At 63.3% G+C, this 20,388-nt stretch overlaps 1 protein-coding gene across 10 annotated transcripts in view; it reads right to left on the reverse strand.

Annotated features, from left to right (window-relative positions):
- Nucleotides 1-371: 371 nt before the first annotated feature.
- The window catches only part of SH3BP2 (SH3 domain binding protein 2), a 34,150-nt gene continuing 14,133 nt past the window's right edge, over nt 372-20,388 (reverse strand). For 4 of the 10 annotated variants that reach the window (XM_072947032.1, XM_072947025.1, XM_072947038.1 and 1 more), the window contains 13 exons: nt 19,845-19,894; nt 10,854-10,993; nt 9,779-9,881; nt 8,221-8,338; nt 7,831-7,901; nt 6,980-7,068; nt 6,656-6,724; nt 4,161-4,818; nt 2,749-2,872; nt 2,446-2,501; nt 2,014-2,095; nt 1,297-1,356; nt 372-969 (listed from right to left, as the gene is read on the reverse strand). In XM_072947032.1, coding sequence (XP_072803133.1) covers nt 832-969; nt 1,297-1,356; nt 2,014-2,095; nt 2,446-2,501; nt 2,749-2,872; nt 4,161-4,818; nt 6,656-6,724; nt 6,980-7,068; nt 7,831-7,901; nt 8,221-8,338; nt 9,779-9,881; nt 10,854-10,989 — 1,704 coding nt within the window. In that variant the 5' untranslated portion in view covers nt 10,990-10,993; nt 19,845-19,894 and the 3' untranslated portion in view covers nt 372-831. Of the gene's footprint in view, nt 970-1,296; nt 1,357-2,013; nt 2,096-2,445; nt 2,502-2,748; nt 2,873-4,160; nt 4,819-6,655; nt 6,725-6,979; nt 7,069-7,830; nt 7,902-8,220; nt 8,339-9,778; nt 9,882-10,853; nt 10,994-12,689; nt 12,885-17,312; nt 17,404-18,180; nt 18,460-19,844; nt 19,895-20,388 lie in introns of those variants that run through there. The other 6 variants (XM_006213035.4, XM_072947043.1, XM_072947022.1 and 3 more) reach the window with 6 other exon arrangements.

A 20,388-nucleotide genomic window follows, 5' to 3' on the forward strand; every position in this document is an offset into this window, starting at 1 on the left:
CCAGCCCCCGCACACTCTGCTGCCCCAGACAGCGGGCACTGCGAGAACCTCCTGCCCAGCTGTCTCCCAGGAATCGCTGGTTAATCCAGCAGACAACACAACTGCAGACGTGAGGGGCCTGCTAGCCCTACAGCCCCACTGCCTAGGACCTGACTTGTGGCAGCAGAACCTGGAGCTCTGCAGCACAGGCTCTGAGTCCAGACTGCCTGACCTGGGTCCTGTTGTGTTACCAGCTGTGCACCCCCGGGCAAGTCATTTCGCAGCCTGTGGCCTAGAAGACAAGACCACCGGCTGCAGTCCCCGCGTTTACGCTGGTGTGGAAGCTCAGTTAGGCTGGCCACTCCTTCCCAAAGAAGCTCTGGCCTCCCAGACAAAGGTCATCTGTGCTTTATTGTGTGGCAATGGCCCCTCATGGAGCCTGCGTTGTAGCGTTCTGAGGGGGGGGTCCTGGGGCCAGCCCCTGCCCCCATCCCAAATGCCCCGGCCCTGCCTAGCTTCCAGCCAGTGCAAGGTGGGCGTGCTGGGGGACCAGAATTCCTGTCCATGAAGTCCAGGCTGGGCTCAGTCCTGGGCTCCTGGGAGGTGGGCAGGGTGGATGGGGTGGGATAGGAAAGCTGCACTCCCCCGTCCAGTTCTCTGGAGGCCAGAGCCTGGCCTAGCCCCGGGGACCCAGCCTGCTGGGTGGGGCCTGGCCTGGCAGTTTCTACACAGTGGCTGCTGGGGAGGCCCCAGGTCAGAGTTCGGTGCTGGCTCCTGATCGTCCTCTCAGGCAGGCCTGTCTCCTTCTGGGGGGCCCCCATGGTCGTCTCTGCCCGGCAGCATGTGGAGGTGTCACCTGGGCCTGGCGTAGCCGTAGGGGAGCCGCAGCAGCAGGCTCTGGTGGCCGGGCAGCACGTGGGTGTGGTAGTGCTCCACCAGGCTGCCCACGCTCAGGAACAGAACGTCGCCCTCCAGGTAGAATTTAGAGTCCTAGAGGGGGAGGGTGGCAGGGTCAGGGGGGCCGGGCCAGGTGGTCAGCCGTAACACGCTGCCCAGGGGATGCAGGCAAAGTCTGCAAATAAACCCAGAGTCGAGGGCTGATCGTGCCATCTCCTTAGGGTCAGTGGAGGACACGGAAGGGCAAGGAGAGGGGGAGGCTGAGGCAGCGGAGGGGGGGGAGGGGGATGTCTGGAGGTGCTGGCCTCAGACCACCCACTGCCTATGCTCTACCAAGGAAAGTCTGCCCTGACCCCAGCCAAGCCCCAGCCCAGGGCTCCCCGCCCGTCCAGGACCCTCGGGTAGGGCCAGCCCGCTCACCTTCTCAAAGATGCGGTAGTTCCTCACTTTGTTGGAGGTTTCATCCCACACGACCAGGACCTGAAGGAAGAGAAGCGGGCAATGGTCGGCTCAGCCGAGAGCAGCGCTCACCTCAGGAAAGACGAAGGACCTCAGAGGCCAGGGAGCAGCATGAGGGCTGGGTCCGCGGGGAAGGCTCGCCCTGCGCGTGGGCAGCAGGACTCCTGCCCTCAGACAGCCTCTGAGAAGACTTGAGTAACAGCAGCAGATGGCTGGTCCAGTCCAGGACGATCTCTCACAGTGGGGAAACTGAGGCTCAGTGAGGTCACACAATTCACCCTTGGAGGGGCACTGGCAGTCCCGCAGACCATCCACCACTCCCACTGCCCCAGGCACCCTCCCCTTCAATGTGCGGGAATCACCCACCCCATGAGTCCTGGGACCTCCAACCCTGCTTTCCCGCCTCGTGCTCATGCTGAGGGGTGGGCATCACTGCACGTGGTCTCCAGTTCCTGAGAATAAATGGGGAGGGGGCTGCCAGGCAGAGACCTCAAGGATGAAGCTCAGCTGAGATGCCAAATTTGAGGCTGCATGGGGCAGTGACCAATAAACTGTACAACCCTGTGCTCACCTGTCAGCCTGGGTGTGTGGAAGCCAGAAGACCCTACTACAGTGCAGCTGTTGGGGGGGGGTCTTTGCTCAGCAGGGTGACCTCGGGTGCCCTCCCTCGGTACCTACCTTCCCTGACTTGGTGGAGGAGTTCCGGATGCAGTAGAGTCCGTCCTGGGGCTCTTCCCGGGGGCTTGTGGCTTTGAACAGCCTGAAGTGAAACAGTCACGTCAATAGAGGAACCATCCACAGACCGCTCTCTCGGAGACCCCCCAGGCTTTCTGTCCTCCCAGCCTCTGCTGCTCAGGCCCTGAGAGCACTGGGCACCCCGAGACCCAGCTGCACAGACCCAGGGGGGCCGGCCCACTGCAGCGCTGGGCTCGTGCGCTCTGCTCTTTTGCCAAGCTTCTCGTGGCACTTGGCCGGGTACTGTGCCAGCAACTGCCCAGCACCAAGGCTAGTGAGGGGGCCAGAGAAGCAGGAAGATGGGGTGGAGGGAGCAGCTGGGAACCTCATGTCTGTAAAAACAAGGCTTTGGAGGAAGAAGGGCTTCACGCTGACCTCTCCACTTCGCAGGATTCCGTGGTGTTGATGAAGACAGAGCTAGGCAGGGGCACCTGGAGAGAGGCCGGTGGTGGTCGTGTCAGGTCTGAGCAGTGCTTGTGGCCAGCACCCTCCACCACGCCACTGGCTGCCCGCCTGTGCCAAGATCCGGGGCTCTGTGCTGTGTTCATCCCCCCCACCCGCCGCTCCAGGGTCCTGGGGCTCCTGGCTCGAGATGGCCAGGGAGGGGCCGCCCTGGCCTGTGGCTCTCCCGCAGCCGTCCACCCACAGCTAGGACCTGGGCATGCCACTGGGCCTTGCCTTCTCATAGTCCTCATCAGAGTCCTCCCCACCAGGGTCGGCCTGTGAAGAGTCAGCCTGCGAGGGTTTCCGGGGTTTTTCAAAGGAGAAGCTCCTGAAACTCTGCCCATCAGGGGGTGACCGCCTGGGAGAGGAACAAGGACAGGAAGGCCACGCCACTGTCAGACACAGGAAAGGCCCCCCCACCACCACACCCAAGCACCCTCCAAGTGACCACACCAGGCGTTGGAACCCAGGGGGTCTGGCTGCTACAGCCCTGGTGGCTGTCAAAGGCCCACGACCACAGAGCTCTGGAGGGGTCCATGCTGACCGTCATGGGGTGGCAGCAATGGCCTGAGGCCTGGAAGCCAGGGCTGGGGTCACAGGCAAGGGGGGGTCCTGGGCTCTGGTGGTGTCACACTGTGGACAAGTGGTCTGGACATTGGATGGAAAAGGCCCCAGGTTGAGGGGGGTGTCATCCCCAGCTCTGCCACTGACCAACTCTGTAACCTCAGCCAAATCACGCCCCTTTCAGCACCAGAGGATGCATGTGGATGGGTCGGGCTGGAGGCACATGCCCCTCACCTGTGGCCAGGTGGTCCTAAGCCTCCAGGGCTTCGCGGGAGTTACGGGAGGGGCTGCCGGGCTGGGGGCGAGGCTGCACTGTGGACAACCATCCCCGGCCCAAGCTGCCTGTGGTCCTCAGGGCCGGATCCAGAGAGTGGCAAATGACCCAGCCTGCACCTCTGTGGCCCCTCATGAAACACAACCACAGGTGTGTCCAAGGGCCCCCCGGCACTTCCCGGGGGCAGGGCGGCTGGGGAGCACAGACCAGTGCGCCCACTCGAGGCGCGCCCCCGTGGCCCCCACAGCCTTCACTGCTAAGGGCTCCCGACTTCTGCGGCCGTGGCCGGGGGCATGGATGACTGTGGGAGCAGGGACATGCCAGTGTCCTGGCCCTGCCCAGCCATGAAGCAGAAGTGTCTGGAGCAGGCCCCGGGGGGGTGTCACAGGCCTGTGCCACATTCCAGCAGGTCCCCAGTCGAGAAGGGCACACAGGCAGCCTTAGTGGCTCTGGAGCGAGGGACACATCCAGAGCCCCAGACGGGGCTGGAGAGGGCCACTCTGGGTCAGGAGGGCCTGCAGAGGCCGCGGGCTCAGAGAGGCTCCCAGCCACATACCTCCCCCCACCCTCCTTGCTCACTGCGCCCCAAGGCAGCCAAGAGCTCCAGGTCTACCACGCGCTGGGCTGGGCTTCAAGGCTGGATGCCCCTTGTATCCTGGCCAGGTGGGGGGGCCGTTCAGCCTAGGCAGACTGGAGCAGTCACGGACCCTTCCTTGTCCTGGCTGGGTGCCAGAGGCAGGGAGACTGGGGTGCCAGCGGGAGAACAGGCCAGGGAGGGGTCCCAATGGCACTGGTGCCACAGACTCACTGGAGCTGGGGGAGGGGCGGCTTGTCTGGCCTGGGCAGGACTGCGGGCCGGGCTGTGGCCTCAGGCATGGGTAGCTTCAGTGCAGGCGGCTTGGGGGCCACAGGGGGCCCAAAGAGTCCGGGCCGGGCTGCCTCCCTCGGCGGGACCTCCTCTGCCATCTTTAGGAACTTGGGCTTGTTGGCTGGTAAGGGAGGAGGCTCAGGCATGGGTGGCCCCCGAGGGGACAGATGGAAGGACTTGAGCTTGTCACAGTTCCTGGAGACGGCAGTGGCCGTGCTGGCAGAGCTGACCCCGTGGCTGGGGATCCGGGGCTCCAGGCTGGGGCTGGTATTCTCATGGAAGGTGTTCTCAGGGAAGCAAGGTGGTTTCCGGAGGCCGGGCATGGTGGGCGGGCTGCCCAGCGGGGGGTCGCTCATCCTTCGGGAGGCAGTGGGCACCCTGGGGCTGGGTTCAATCCGCTTCAGGCCCAGCAGGTCCCTCTTGGAGTCCTCAGTGGCTGAGCCAGCATCAGGGAGGCTGCGCTTAGGGGGCGGGGGTGGCAGCATGGGGCCTGCACCCTTGGAGGTAAAGGAGTGTGTGCGAGGCACATCGGAGAAGACTGGCTTCCTGGGCGTGGGCACAGGAGGTGGGGGGTAGGCCGGCGGGTGGACCAGGGCGTCTGCAGAGCAAAGAGACCCATCTGGTGAGCAAGCGTCGCCTGCTGGAGGCTGGACCAGCACCACCTCCACCAGTAACAGATGGCGGGGGCCAAGCAGGTGTGCGCCCCTCACAGCCTGGCCACCAACGCCCAGCCCCAACGCCCAGCACTCCTGATGCAGCCTTCCTCCTGGGGTCCTGGCCCAGTCCACGCCACCAGCCCACCCCTTCCTCCTCCACACAGCAGCCTGTTGAAATTCCCTGAAGCCCAGATGTCACATCAGGAGCCATTAAGTTCCTGGAGAGGAAAGCAAGAGGCAGAGAGGAGGCAAGGAGGCCTCTGAGGATGGGCCTCAGCTGCGGGAGGCTGGAATTCCCACAGAGACGAGGAAGGGTGGGCGCAGGCTAGGAGGAAGACAAGGGTTGTGTTCACGACAAGTTTAAGATGCTGTGAGACATCTATGGGACACCAAGGGAAGTGTTGGGGCACAGGCCCAGAGCACAGAGAGAGGGCCTGGCTGCACATGTCCACCGCGTCAGCAGCCCACTGACTATGCTGGCTGTGGCCCTGGCGTGACAGGAGAAAGGTGGGAGAGGCCTGAACCCGGGTGGCCCTCCAGTCGCCGGGTGTGCGGGAGGAGCAGGGCTGGTGGGAGGTGGGAGGGGGCCTGGAGCATGAGGTGCCTGGTGCTAGCAGGACAGGTGGGGACAGGGAGAGGGCACTGGACCAAGTGCCACCCAGGGTTCCCACCCTGCAGTGGGAACCCTGACGAGAGATGTTCTGAGAGGGGGAGCCTGAGTGGCCAGACAGTGCCGGCAGGTGTGCAAAGTGCTGGGCCCCCGGAGGGCCAGGGGGAGAATGTGTAGCGAGGCCCTGTGCACCTCCTCCAGCGAGGACAGGGCGGACCGAGCCGGGGGCTTCCCCAGGGCTGGGGTCACAAGGCCAGAGACAGGAGAGGGTGGAACATTTGAGTGAGGGTGCAAAGACCACGGCCTGGGGCAGAGATGTGGGCTCTGTGCTGGCCCGCAGGTCCTGGTGGGCTGGAGGCCTGTGGCAGCCAGACCTCAGAGGGAGGGAGCTCGTAGCAGGGAAGGGGGCTGGACCCGGGTGCACTTGAGGTGGGGTGGAGCTAAGAAGAGGACACAAGGGGGTTGAGGCAGGAAGAAGACAAGGTCATTGGCACAGGGAGGCCAGAGGTGGAGAAACTGTCCCAGAAATACTGAAATGAACATGAATGAGAGGGGCTGGGGCTGGGGCTGGGGAGGAGGGGCTGGGGGAGGAAAACCGGGGGTACAGGGTGAGTGATGGGACAGTAGGCAAAGAGGGGAGAGACGGAGACAGAGGACAGATGGCAGGGGTAGGGAGTGACAGACAGAGGGCAGGACAGAGGCACAGCCCTCCCACACCGGTCTGTTGCTCCACTGTGGTATGTGAGTAAATCAAAGGCCGGTACAAGCCTGCCTCCCTCGCTGGGCTGTGTGCTTTGGGAGGTGGGGGCGGGGGCGGGGCAGCGTGTGACCCTCTGGCTTGCGGAAGTGCTGAGAGAGCTGTCCCTCCTTCCCTAGTTCTCAGCCCAGCATCCCAAGTGCGCCGCCCCCCACCACCCCGGCTAACTGCAGGAGGCAGGAGGAGCAGGTGAGCAGGACCAGTAAGGGTGTCCAGCCTCTTCTGCTCTGTTCCTCCTAATACTCGGGCCACAGTAGGGAAACTGAGGCCTGGGGTGGAGCCTGTCGGGCCTGAGGCCACCCAGAGCAGTCCCCAGTCCCCCAGCCTGGAAGGGGCCCCGGCCCCAGGCCCCAGGCCCCAGGCCCTGCTCTTCGCCCCGAGGCCTCTCCAGCCCCCAGCTGGCCCTGCCTACCCTCAGGCCTCCCGGGCTCAGGCGAGTCGGGCTCCATGTACGAGTCGTCCTCATCATCATGCTCGTAGTCTGAGGGGCAGACAGAGGGTCAGAGCCAGGGCGGCCCAGGCCAGCAGCATCAGGGCGGACTGGCAGGGTGGGGTCCTCAGGACAAGGATGGGACCCGAGACCCAGGCTGCCTGGGGGGGCCAAAGGGACAGAGCAGGGAGGAAGCCAAACATGCCTCCCTCCTGGGCAGCAGCCTGAGAGGAGGACCTGACCCAGCCCCTGCCAGCGGCCAGGCTGGAGAGACGGTGGGGCAGTGGACGTGGGGACGCGCCTCACCCTCACTGTCCGCGGGGCATGCAGAGAAGCTGATGTCTACGGGCCGCTCAACCGCTCCGTAGAAGCTGTCTGTGTCCGAGCTGGAGTCGCTGAGTGCAGGGGAGGGCAGGGCAGTTGAGCGCCGGGCGGGGGGCCTCTGGCACCCACGTGCACGGACACGCATGACACACACAGACATGCAGACGCAGGCATGTGCACACAGACACAGACGTGCAGATGTGGACAGGCGCCCAGGACTCACAAGGACACACGCAGAGACACATGGACACATAAAGATAAACACACAAGGACAGACGTGAGGGCTGTGGTGCCTCCCTCCTCAACTCCACTGTGGTTCTAGCCACAAGGGTGCCCTGACTGCCCAGAGGGTGCCCACAGGGCTCTGGCAGGGCCTGCAGAGCAGCCTCAGTGTGCCAGCCCTCTCTGGGCCTCAGTGTCCTCGTCTCCAGGGCAGGATGGACGCTGTGCGCACCCAGAGCCCCTGCTGCTTGCTGAGCCACCGCCCAGGGGACTCACTCTGGTCTCACTCCGTCGTGAGCCAGAGTGGGCGTCAGAGGCCTGAGAACCCAAAGGTCTGAGCTACTACAGACTCCGAGCCTCCTGAAAGGGCAGGTAGAAACACCTGTAGCCCTTTCAACAAGAACCACCGATGGGGGTGTGTGCACACATGCTCACACGCTCGGGCACACGCATGCAGATGCACACCCCACACATGTGGCCCAGGTGGCACCTTCAGAAAAGCCTCGGAGGAGGGGATTCGGTGCCCAGCCCCACGGGTGAGGAGGACGGCACACATGTCAAGGTCGAGGGACCCCAGTGACACCCTGCCCGCCGTCATGCCCCAGGCCCACCTGGCCTCCAGAGGCAGCTCCTTCTTCTCATGGAAGTGGCCGATCTCCCTGCGCAGCAAGGCCATCCAGCTCTGTGGGTCAGTCAGGGCCTCAGTGGGCACTACTGCCAGGGCAGAGCCCTTCCCTCGCCTCTCCTCACCTCCCGTCCCTGCACCGGCTAGTCTGCATCCACCACGGGGTTTCGGGGAGACAGCCCTGGTTGGCCCTCTTGGGGCTACAGCCCTGTCAGCCCATCCAGGGTTCCCCCTGAGACAGCAAGTTCTCAGGGTGAGGGTGCCGGCTCCGGGCGCAAGGACAGAGGACCGAGGGCAGCACCCGCCCAGCAGCCCATGCCCCAGCCACATCCCTCAGGGCCGGGCCTGGGCCCTGTTAGTCCCCGGCCCCCCTCACCTTGCGCTCATCCTCAGAGGAGGCGGAGAAGAACCATGTGCGGTGCTTCCTGCTGACGTGGACAATCTTGAAGGGGAAGACGTTGTTGGACGTTGTCTCCTCAGCGGCGCGCATCACCCTGAGGGCACAGGTCCAGTGGTCACCCCGGTTCCCCGCCCACAGGAACGGCCTTGGCAGGGCCCCCACCCCAACCAGTTTCAGCCCCAGCACCGTGCCCCGAGGAACGGGGAAGATGTGGATGGTCGGAGGCCGACGCATGTGGGCAGAGGTGGGCAGTGAACAGACAGGATGCCGGCGTGTGGGAGGGCTTCCAGGGCGCAGCGCACGTGAGGCTCTGAGGCAAGGACGTGCCACCCTTGCTACCCCTCAGGGCTTTACTTGGGTGCCTTGGACCCCGCCTGGTCCCGGCCCGCCTGCTGGGGGCCTGCCTGCATGGGGTTCCGGGTCAGCCTCTGCCCCACCCCTGATGCCTGGCAGGTGTCGGAGAGCTTTTCTCGCAAGTGATTCACTGTGGCCGCTCCCACAGCCGGGACGTGAGGTTCGCACAGAGACCACGACGTCTACCGCGGGGTGGGGGTACTGCCAGTCTGGGCACCTGGGGCAGGTGTGCCCATATGACCCATCAGAGGGCCTGGACCATCCCCTGGGGCAAGGCTGCTCCCCTACCAGGTCGAAGGTGGAGTGTCGACAGAAAGGAAATGTCCCTTTCCAGGGGCCCCCAGAGCTCTGACCCACCAACTGACGACCACAGGAGCTTGGAGCCTCCCCCCTCCTCTGCCTGGGGGGTCTTGCACTGGGCCGAGAGCTTGGGTGCAAGCCAGGGTCTACAGCCACTCCCAAAGGGTCTCAGTCCTGCCACTGACACCACGGACCCTGGGTTCTCATAGGAAGGAGTGGCCAGGCCCTCCTGGGAGGGCAAGAGACACAGACCAATGCCCTCAGGTGCAGGGCCTGAGTGGTGTGACACCAGGACCTAGAGCCAGGAATCACCCTTGACCCCTGCTGTGCGTGTGTGTGTGTGTGGGCACACACAGGCCAGTATGCCCCACCCCACCCCAACTCACGGTGTGTGTGGAGGGGAGTGCCCACCGGCCCGTTAGTCCCAGAGCCCCTCACGGTCAGATCATGGCCTGACTCACGGGCCCAGCCCATAGCGGGGACAAGGGAGCCTGGGGCAGGGCCGGGAGTGGGCTGGGCTCTTGGCCATTCAGAAGGAGGCAGTGATGGGTGAGGGGACAAGGTGGGGAGGAAGGAGGGACACAGAAGTCATTGGGCAGTGACTGAATGGGGACCCTGGAGAGCATGCTGTCCCAACCATGAGTCAGAAAGCCTCAGCCTTGCCCTCAGGCCCTCGGCAAAGCACTCAGGTTAGACTGCAGGTCCACTCAGGGAGGAGACGAGGCTGCCCTGAGGCCAGGACGGGGGTGGAAGAGGCTGGACGTGGTCCAAAGGGGTTGGGGTGGGGCCATCTCAGGAAAGCTGGGACCTGCCTTGAACGGGAACCAGGGTGGAGCAGCTGACCGTGGGGCCCGGGGTCAGTGGGCATGGGGACACTTACCGGTTGTAGCCGCTCAGCGAGAAGGCGCCCTGCGGGGAGGCGGATGTGCTGCTCCTGAAGTAGTAGACACAGCGCTTGTGGACAATGACAAAGCGCAGGGGCCCTGCGGGCGGTGTTGGGGGCAGGGTGAGCCACGGGGCCGGGGTCGCAGGCAGGCCCCGCGCTGGGGACTACGCTCAGGGCCCTGGGAACACCAGGCCAGGACGCCTGCCTTTGAACACCACTGAATGGAAGGCAGGGAACTGGGCTGGCCTGCCGCCCCTGCCCTGGGGTCTACCATGGGGCCAGATGCGGACAAGCTCATGGGCGTGCTGGCCGCTCCAGGGCAGGGGTAGAGTCGAGGGCTGTGTGGAGTCACCACAGGGCCCCTGGACTAAAGCTGGCTCGCTGCGGACAGTGACTGCCTGACTCACTGAACACCCTCTCGATAAGGTGAGGGCACCCTGTTGCCCACTCCCGCCTGCCCTTAGCCAGCTTCTGTCCATCCCTTTCTTAAAGCCCTGAGACCAGGAAGCAGGAAGCAGGCAGCCAAGAGTCTGTAGTTCCCATCCTGACTCCCTTTCTGGGAAATCTCTGGGCCTCAGCTGCTAGAGTTGTCACATGAAGGACAGAGCTGTTCTAGCCTGGTGGGCAGCACACCCTCATTATCAGTGGTCATGACAACTGTTTGGTGGGTGGCTGGAATCTACCTTGTCTCCCCATCAGCCTGGGGCATCACTCGGGCAGACACCAGGAAGTGCATCCTGCCCTGGGCTTAACCCAGGGGCCAGACCTACCAGGCCGACAAGGGCCCCCAGCCCCTGGCCGCAGGCTGAAGCTCCCTTGGCCAGCTGGTCAGCACTGTGCACCAAATGCCCATTTTATTTCCACCCAGTCCTGGGGGCCGGGGAGGCCAAGGGTGCCAGCACCAGGGAAAGAAGGGAAACTTGCGAGGGCCCACCAGGTAAGGCAGCAGATGCTAAGCAAAAGCAGGCTGCTTGGCCCAGGAGGTCCAGTGAGGAAACGGGGCAGCAGGGCCATGGCTCAGTCGTGTCCCCACGTCCCCTCCTTATGCTTCTCCCCACCCAGGACTTACATTTGAGCAGCTGCAGCTGGGTGCCACCCTTCTTGTGTAGGTAGCCAGCCTTGGCCACACCCCCAGGCATGGTTAGCAAGTTCTGGGCACCAATGGCCTTCATGGGGACAGGCCAGTGCATCTCCTCAGCCGCCATGAAGCTGCAATAAAAAAGGAAGGGGGACATGTCTCAGCCAGGGGTGGGAGACAGAAGATAGCTTAGCTGGGCGCATGCAGGGAGGACACTGCCAAGTTCCTGGAGACAGCATGAAGATTCAAGGCAGCAAGGGGTGAGTATACCCCTTTTCTGAAGACCCAGGCAACCAGGTGGGACCCCAGGGAGAGAAAAGGTCACCTGGTCCACTCTATCAGCCCTTGGTCCTTTCAGCCACACACTTGATCTCCAGGGACCCTAAGAGCCAAGTGTGTTCCTTCACTGTCATTGGCTTATTCACCACACACCTACTAAACCAGGGGCTAGAGTACAGCAGAGCATGAACTCAGGAAACCTCTGGTCCAGGTAAGTCAGGCCTTAAGCCATAACCACTCCAAGTCTGAGTGCCAAGTGAGTGTATAATGGGGACTGCCTTAGATGGGAAGTCAGGGAGGGCTTCCAGGAGGAGGTGACTGGGGTCACAACCGGAAGGGAAAAGTTAAAGCAGTACAAGGATGAGGGCAGCCCCTGGGCACCCTCTCCAACAGCTCTGATGCCCCAGATGCCCCACCCTCCACTCCTGCCTGCATTTAACCAACTTCTGTCCATCCCTTTCTTAAGTCCCCGAGACCAGAAAGCAGGAAGCAGGCAGCCAAGGGTCTGCAGTTCCCATCCCGACTCCCTTTCTGGGAAAGCTCTGGGCCTCAGCTGCTAGAGTTGTCACATCTGTCACATCCAGGACAGAGCTGATCTGGCCTGGTGGGCAGCACACCTTGCTAACAGTGGCCATGACAACCATTTGGTGGGGTGGCCGAATCTACCCGGTCTCCCCGTCAGCCTGGGGCATCACTTGGGCAGGCACCATACAGTGCATCCTGCCTTGGGGTTAACCCAGACCCATGGGACCCTACAGTCCAGGTCCCAGAGTCTCTTACTCGTGCTCCAGCTGCTTTCCCCGAAACCAACCAGGCTGTTTCAGTTTCACACTGCGGGGCTCTGCCTGGAATGACTGCTGCCCCCATCACACGGAGGGCTCCTACCCATCCTTCAAGACTCTGATTGAGGCCCTCTTCTGTGAGGCATCTCAGTTTGGGGACCCCTGGTCCCTCTGAACAGCGCCCCTCACACCCTGCACTGTTTTATCCCTACCTCCCGCCACCCCCAACCTGGGGCCTGGTCCCTCCTGGGCTCCCAGTGGAGTTGGAAGAGCAGGTGTAGGGTCAGTCTACTGTTGAGACCCTAAGGGAGCAGTTAGGGTCAGAACCAGGGGCCCAGTGTTGCTGGAACTCCTGCCACTACAGGTCTCATTCCCAAACACACACACAAAGAAGACCACCCTGCTCTTAGCAAGCCGGCAGATTCCATCAAATGTTCACCGCCTCCTGCCTCCTGGGAGGAGGCCGCTCCTGGGTCCCTCCAGCCCCACCTGCACCCAAAGCCAACCCCTCTGGCCTGCGCCCCCACCAACAGTGGAGACTCCAACAAGGCGCGCCGGCCCTGCGCCTGGCCACCCCCGCGCCAGGCCAGGGGGCGCGGGACGGAGTAGAGGGAGGAGGGGGCTCCGCGCCCACGCCCACCCACGGGAGGTCCTGGCAGACGGACAGGCCCGCGCCCCGCCCGGAGCCCCCAGGTCCAACCCGGGCGGGCCCACGCCCGCCTTTGTTCTCCCTGGAAGCGCCGGCTCCGTCCGGCTCGGTACTCACGGCGTCCAGGCGGCGGGCACGGCTGGGTTCCGGGGGGCGGCCCGCGCCCGCCTCCCCTGCGCGCACCGACACGGCCCCGGGCCGCGCGCCCCGGCCGCCGCCTCGTCCCCGGCGCCCGCCTCCCGCCGGCCCCAGCCCCGCGGCCGCAGCCCCGCGCCCGCCATGCCGCCGCGCCCCCACCCGGCCGCCGGCTCCGCCCCTCGCGGGCGGGCCGGGCGCAGGTGAGCCGGCCGCCCCGCCCCGTCCCCCTCCCGGGGCCTCAGTTTCCCTGTCCGCCGCACTGAGGACGGGGCCGCGGGGCCGGCGTCTGAGGTGCACCCCTGGGGCAGGAAGCCGCTGATGCAAACGGGGCACCGCGCCTTCACAGCCCCAACACTGCCCGTGCCCCGCGGCTGCAAGGCTCCGGCGCCCAGGCCCCAGTCCCACCCGGCTCCTGGCTGGCCCAGCCCTTGGGAAAGTGCCTTCTCCTCCCTGAGCCAATGGGGGTGAGGGCCGCCCGGCCTCCCGCGGCTGTGGTGTGGTTGAAGCTGGTCTGGTCGGCGGAGCCCCCCACCGGGCCGCAAGCTCTCAGGCTCCCACGCGGGTCTGCGGTTTCTCTGTCCCCGTCCTGGGCAGGATGCGTGGCCTATCAGACCCTGTGGGCCTCTGCCCTGGATTACCTGCAGGCGTCAAGGGTCTGGTCCTTGGCAGCTCCCACCTGCTTGGAAATATGTGGGCATCTCTCCCAAGAGACTCCGAGGCTGGCTAAAGGCTGGTGAAAGCCCTTGCTTGCCTCCCAGGCATTTTGCTCCTCTACCTTCCACCTGCATACAGGCTGCCACCAAGATGGGCCACCTGTGGCAGAGGGTAGCTTACACCCTGGGCTGGGCTCCCACCTAGATGTCTGTACTGGGTGCCCCTCCCTGGTTTCCTGGCCTCCACCTCAGGCCAGCTCTCTGGCCTCTCACTGCAGCCTCCAGACACTGAGGCTCTGTCCTGCCCCGTGCCTGTTTCCAGTGCTCTTGCCAGTCCCTCCCCCTGCAGCATACCCAGCCCTCTAGGCCACCTCCCCTCCTCCCAGCCACCCTGCCTGACCCCTCTCCACCACCTCTGGGCAGCCCCCACCACTTCCTCTCCTCAATCTCTTTCCTCCACCACGTTCCCCTCAGCCCACTCTCCAACATACATGCTGTTCCCATCACTGCTCTGTTTTGACTCTCCAGGACCTGCCTGTGTCCAGCTGGCTCTTTGGTATCCAGCCCCTGTGGACCTTTCTCTGCCTCCTGTGTGCCTGCGCCAGCCAGACCCCATGGCTCTCGTTACTCAGATCTGCCACCCTCAGACCTCTGGCCACACTGTTTCCACTGCCCGTAGTTTCAAGTGAACTACCTTAACCCTCAAGAATCAGTTCAAATGAACACCAGGCCTTCACGAACTCTTCCAAAAACAGAACAGGAAGGCACTCATTCTAAGAGGTCAGCATTACCCTGATACCAAAACCAAAAACATCACAAAAAAAGAAAACTACAGCCCCATATCCCTTGCGAATGCAGACAAAGCTTTTCACCAACAATACTGGCAAACTGAATGCAGCACCCTGTGAAAAGGCTTCTTCGCCATGCCGAGTGGGATTGTCCTGGGAACGCAAGGTTGATTTAACTTCCAAGATTCAAAGAGTGTAATACAACATATCAATCAAATAAAGAACAAAACCCATACGATCCTCTCAATAGATGCAGAGAAAGCATTTGACAAAATTTGACAATCCTACAGGACGAGAACAACACTCAGCAGACCAGGAACAGGAGGAGACCTCCTCAGCCTGGTAAAGGCGTCTGTGAGGAGCCAGAGTGAACGTCATGATCGGTGCTGAGTGACGGAAAGCTTTCCCCTAAAATCAGGGACAAGGCAAGGACGTCTGCTCTTGTCACTTCTATTCAAAATTGTAACAGGGCTTCTAGCCAGGAAGTTTAGGCCCGAAAAAGACATGAAAGCTAGACAGATTGGCAGGAAAAAGTAATACTCACAGATTAGATGTACACAGAAAATTCCAAGGAATCCACTAAAGAATGGTGGGAACTAATAGACAAGCTCAGCCAGTGGCAGGTACCTGATCAACGCACAGAAACCAGCCTGTTTCTCTACACGCGCACCAAACAACCCAGAAATGGGAGAAGAGTTAGCTCAAGCATCCCCTCTTTCAGACCGTCCCCCCTGACCTCTAGGGGTCCTTCGTCACTGTTCCGCATCCTCTCCAGTTCAGGCCCAGCACAGAGAGGGCACCCAGGCAGCCCCAAAGGAGGTATAGAATGTTGAGCCCAATATATCGCACCCTCTCCAGTCTATAAGGAGACCTGGCGTGTGCGCTGGGAGCTGGGTGCCAAGGGGCAGCGCCGTGAGGACTGATGGAGCCCACCCCTCCTCCTGGCTCCGCACGAGGCTGGGGGCAGGAACTGAGGTGGCCCACAGCCCCACTCGGGTCAGCTCAGTGGGCAGGTTGGCACAGGCCTGTGAGGGGCTCAGTGTCACCTGGCCACTGTCCCTCTGTGGGCAGAGTGAGGGCTCTTAGGGGTCCACTGACTGATCTTGGGTGGGGAGGGCGGGTCGTGGCAGGGCCTGGTTGTGCTCCAGCTTCACCTGCCTCAGGGACAGGTGCCGATACCCGCAGCCCCTCTCCAGAGGACAGACTGTCGAAGGGCAAGCCTGTCTTGATGCCTCAGCATCCTCTGGCCCCCCCCGGCCCCCCCAGCCCCCCCCGCACCACAGGGTGAGCTGGGTTGGCACCTGCCCAGATGCCCAGTGCCAGGCCCAGCTGGAGCAGAAAAGGGGACATGGTGGCTGAGAGGAGGGTAACAACGGGCTGTGCTGGCCGTGGTGACCACATAGCTCTTAGGGAATTTCAGCCCAGCTCACAGGCTCCAGCTGCACCGGTTCCCAGGAAAGTCAAGGGGAGTCCCCAAGGGGCACCCACGCAGCTGGTCAGCTCAGTCTCCCTGGCTGTCTCCCTCTGTGCCCACCGCGTCACAGAGCCCCAGGGACGCCCTCCATTCATCCCAGGGACCCCCACGACCTTCCTTTCAGCTCACGGGCAGGAAGCCTCAGTCTCATCCAGAGCAGGGCCTCCTCCCTGTGCTGCTGAGGGTGCCCGCGGAGCCATCCTATGGGAGCTGTCAGGGAAACTGCCAGAGGCCTGGGTTCGAACCCTGCCAGGCCTGGCCTCCACTGAGCCCTCTCGTCTTCCGTCAGTTAAAAGTGGGCCTGGAAGAGCCCAGTGCTCACAGCGCCCTGACACCCCAGCAGCACAGTGACAGGGCCGCCCTCAGGACCACCTGCCCCCACATAGGAGGGGACTGAGGCCAGCCGGTGAGCAGGGACAGCACTCACCTTCCAGGCTGCCAGGGGCAGGGCTCGGGAGACACCCAGGGTGGGTCAGGGGGGCTGGCATGGGGTGGCTGCTGGGCTCCCTGGGCCCTTCCAGGAGGTGTGTGATTTTGTGTGTGCACACGTGTGGATGTGTGCTTCAGCCTGCACGTGTGCATGAGCTCAGGCACACACTGGGCAGGGGGGTGGGCAGGGACATTCTCCAGTCTCTGCTCCTGTATCCCCCTCGCCTTCTCTCAAACTTGAGGCTGGTCTGCGTACCCTGAGGCCGCAGCAGCAGCGGGTGAGGGCTGAGCAGGCAGGTGAGAACCGCTCGGTCCCACAGAGACGGCCCCGCTGGGTTCCCCAAAGCACTAGCGCTGCGGCTCCCACCCGCCTTGGGGCTGTGAGCCCCAGGGGCCTGTGGTCACCACCTGCGCAGGCCCACACTTGTGCTGTGGCTCCACACCCCCAGCCACGCGCAGACAGTGCATGCACAGGACGTGTGCGTGAGCTGCACGGCTGGATGCGGGAGCTTACACATGTGTATGTCAGTGTGTGTGCATGTCAGTAAGTGTGCACACGTGTGCTCCCATATAAGCCTGTGCAGGAGAGCTGGCAATGGCCCTGGAGGGAGGGCCCCCTCGGCTCTGCTCTCCAACACCTGCAGACTCGGCCCTGGTTGTGGTAAGGAGCTGGCGCCTCGTGTGACCAGTGTCAGGGGGTTCCTGACAGTAGTGACCAGGCTGGCCCACTTGTGGGAGCTGCAGGGTGACATAAGGTTGGGGTCCCAGGTCCCCCAGTGCACCCATTCGCACACTCACACACTCAGGCTCAAAGACACGTACACACGGTCATACACGTCCATCTGCATATACTCACATATACTCTTATGTGCACACGTACACACATGTACTCGTACATACACGTGCACTCATTCACACACATACGCTGCGCATACTCATTCACACATGTGCACATTCTCACACACACCTGCTTGCACTCATATGTACTCACACATGTATATGCACATTTGCACTCCTACATACACACCACTCACAAGTGTATTCACACACACAGCCTCCAGCAGCTAACAAGACCCTTCATGGGTGGCCCCAGTGCCCCGGGCAAGCAGCTTGGGCGCAAGTCAGAATCATCATCACTGCCCCACAGCCCTGCCCTGGCCCAGTGCCAGGTGCACCCAGATGGCTCGTTAAAGCCAATTGGTGGGGCTTGACTCCCATTTTACAGACTAGGATACTGAGGCCAGGAGAGGGCACTCACCATGGGCCAGGCTCTGTGCTTCTCAGGGCTCACCCCACGTCATCACCCCATTGCCCCCTGAGGTGTGGACCAGCATCATCCCCGAGTCACAGAGGAAGACACCGAGGGTCAGAGAAGCTGAATAATTCAAAAGGAACACAGCCAGTGAATGGGGGAGCACTCACCCCGCCCGGACTGTGGGGGGCCGCTAGGTGGCGTGGCGCGGGGCCGCAGCTCTCACCCCAGCTCATTCTGTCTCCCCTTTCAGTTTCTCCTCCCCGTTCCTCTTCCCAGAAACTTTCTCGGTAACAGAATGGAAACCAAAAATCTCTGGAGGCCAGCCGCGCTGGAGGGAGGGAGGCGCGACCTGGGCTGGGCTCCCTGAGACCCTGGGGCTCCTCAGCTCCCTGCCAGGCCCCCAGGCAGGGCACTCTCGGGGCAGGCCGGCGTGGGGAGCTGACACAGCTCTCTGCCCCCCAAGTGCAGGCACACTGCACACTCTCACAGTCACACACTCTCATGCCATCATGCTCACAACACTCACACACACACACACACAATGCTAGGCCCAGACGCCAAGGCGACCCTGGCAGGGCGTACGGTGGGAAGGCTCACCTGGACCAGGCCCTCCCCCATCCTACCTGCTGCAGGCTGGGCGGCACCTGACGTGGGGCAGGGGTGCCCCAGCAGCGGCTCCCTCTCTGGGAGCCCACATCCCGTGTCGAGCTCCCAGGGCTCTCCTCGCAAGGGCCCAGGGCCAGCGCCCTGGGAGCCCCACGCAGGCCCTAATGAGGGCCCCGGCCCCCATGCGGGGCCAACCCGAGTGGTTCTACAGACACTGGGCTGGCCCCAGCCCCCGAGCCCCCAGTCCCAGGGGCACCCCACTGACCTTGTGGCACTGACCCAGCACATGGCTCTCTTCCTGCCTGGCGACGGCCTGAGGGCAGGTGTCCCGGGACCCAGGAAGGCCATGTGGCTCAGGGGCCATGGGGCGGAGATTCAGACTGCATCCCCCAGGCGGGTGAGGCCTGATGCCTCCGCGCTGCCCAGAGTGCTGTCTGGCTGGTTGGGCCCGAGGATCCCTCCTCCTGACAGCCGCCCGCTGCATCTGGGGCCTGTGGCCTCCAGGGCTTCCTCCCCGCCCAGGACTTCCTGTTGCCGGGTCCCTGGGCAGCCCCGGGTAGCCAGCACTTCCTGCCTTCCACCCTCGAGGGCCTGAGGCCCATCCAAGGCCCAGCGCTGTGCCCAGACGGTGCCGTTTGGCCTGCTGGGTTTTAGCCGTCCCCCTCTGTGGTCAGAGACCACAGCTCTCCAGGCCCCAGGGCAACGCCAGCTGTGTCCCCTGGGAGGAAGCTCCCCGCCAGTTCCCCCCCAGGGCCACCTCTGCATATTTGGCTTCTTCCCAGCAAATCATCAGAGCCCCGAATCCCAGGGTGTCAGGCCCAGCTTCTCTGGCACAAGAGACACCCCACAAGAAGCTGGCACTGACACACACTGGAGCTCACCACCTCCCCAGGAGCTCTTGCCACCGACATGGACCCTGCTGCCCTGCTCTGTCCTCTGAGGACACAGAGGGGCTATGCCTCTTGTACCAGAAGCCTTTGGGTTTCAAGTGGCCACCTCTCTGCCCTTTGACACCAAGGGACCAAGGGACCGGTTCTGAGCCTGGGCCAGGCGTTTCCCCATCACCCTCCCTCCCCCTCCCTGAGGCCTTCCTGCCCCCCCCCCCCCGCAGGCTCTGTGACAGAGCGGGGCTTGCACACCTCCAGGCACCATCACTCTGCTGGCTCTGAGAACACCTGGCTTGCTAGAAAGCACTTATGACCCACGTGGCAAAGCACACTTCTGCCACTCCCTGGCCCCTGCCTGGGCCCCCTCAGATGCAGTCTCTCTGGGATGCCCACCCGCACTGGACAGATGGAGGGTGGCTGAGGAGGCCTGGGGTGGAGGCAGGAGCCAAAGCCTCCCCGGCCCTTGCCCCAGAGGGCCCCAGTCACATGACCACAGCCGGGTGGGGGCGGGCAGAGGGCCACACCCGCTAGAGCCCTGGCTTTGCACCCTGATGCTGCAGGGGGTGTCACAGCCCCTAGCAGAGGAGCAGGGGTCTCCATGGAAGTCAGACCCATGTTGGCCCCTTCCCCAACCCTTGTATCCCTCTGGGAGGCTAAGGTCAGGATCCCTGGGCTGCTTTGTGACCTCCGCAGGCCCTTCCACTCTGGGCCTCAATTTCTCTGTGTACCCTCCTATCACCAGAGGCAGCAGGTCATCCCTGCAGCAAATAACGCTGCCCTTCATATTCCTGAAACCGAGGGCGCTCAGCGCCCCCTCCTCTAATAGTGGGAGCTCCACGACCTTTCACACAATGCTAGAAATAACCCTGGAGGTGACCCCACACTGGTATCCAAGCCACAAGATAGGCGGGGCTAGGGTCCCCATACTGGGCCGCTCTGGTCTTCCATCCCCACCTCCCCAAGCTGCAGCTCCTCCCCCAGCCCTGAGACCTCAAAGCTCCAGTCTGGGGACCACCCACCATGCCAGACTCAGGGCACTTACCAGGGTGGGTGGGAGCCAGTCAGCAGGGTGGGTGGGAGCCAAGAGTCGGCCTGAAAAAGAGAGAGGGAGAAACTTCTGGGTTCCTGGGATGCTCAGCCTGCTCTGGAGGGAGGCCAGTGCCCCGCAGGGCACCACCTCCACAGCACCCATGGAGCCTGCCCCCCCCCCGCGGCACTCACAGCCTGCTCACCTGCACTGACCATGAGGACCCTGGGGTCAGAGAGAGCGCTGGCCGGGTGGATGGCCAGGAAACAGGCATGAGGACAGGAACCCGCTGCCACCCAGGGCCAGGTGACTGGAAGCCCCACTGGTGAAAGCCTCAAGGTCCCTTGCAAAGCACCCAGGGCCACCCACAGCCAGTCGTGGACCTGCCTCCTCAGCCCCCATCCTCCCAGGCCATGAGCCCCTCCCCTCTCTGAGACTCACTCCCCGGTCACCTGCCTTCCAGCTCAGGGCTGGAGGATTCCCGGGAACTTGGTCCTGGGCACCATCCAGCTGGGCAGAGGGAGTGGGTGGCCCAGAGAGCAGGGTCTTGCCCAGGGTC

Source organism: Vicugna pacos, chromosome 2 (assembly GCF_048564905.1).
Source record: "Vicugna pacos chromosome 2, VicPac4, whole genome shotgun sequence".
Taxonomy (NCBI): Eukaryota; Metazoa; Chordata; class Mammalia; order Artiodactyla; family Camelidae; genus Vicugna; species Vicugna pacos.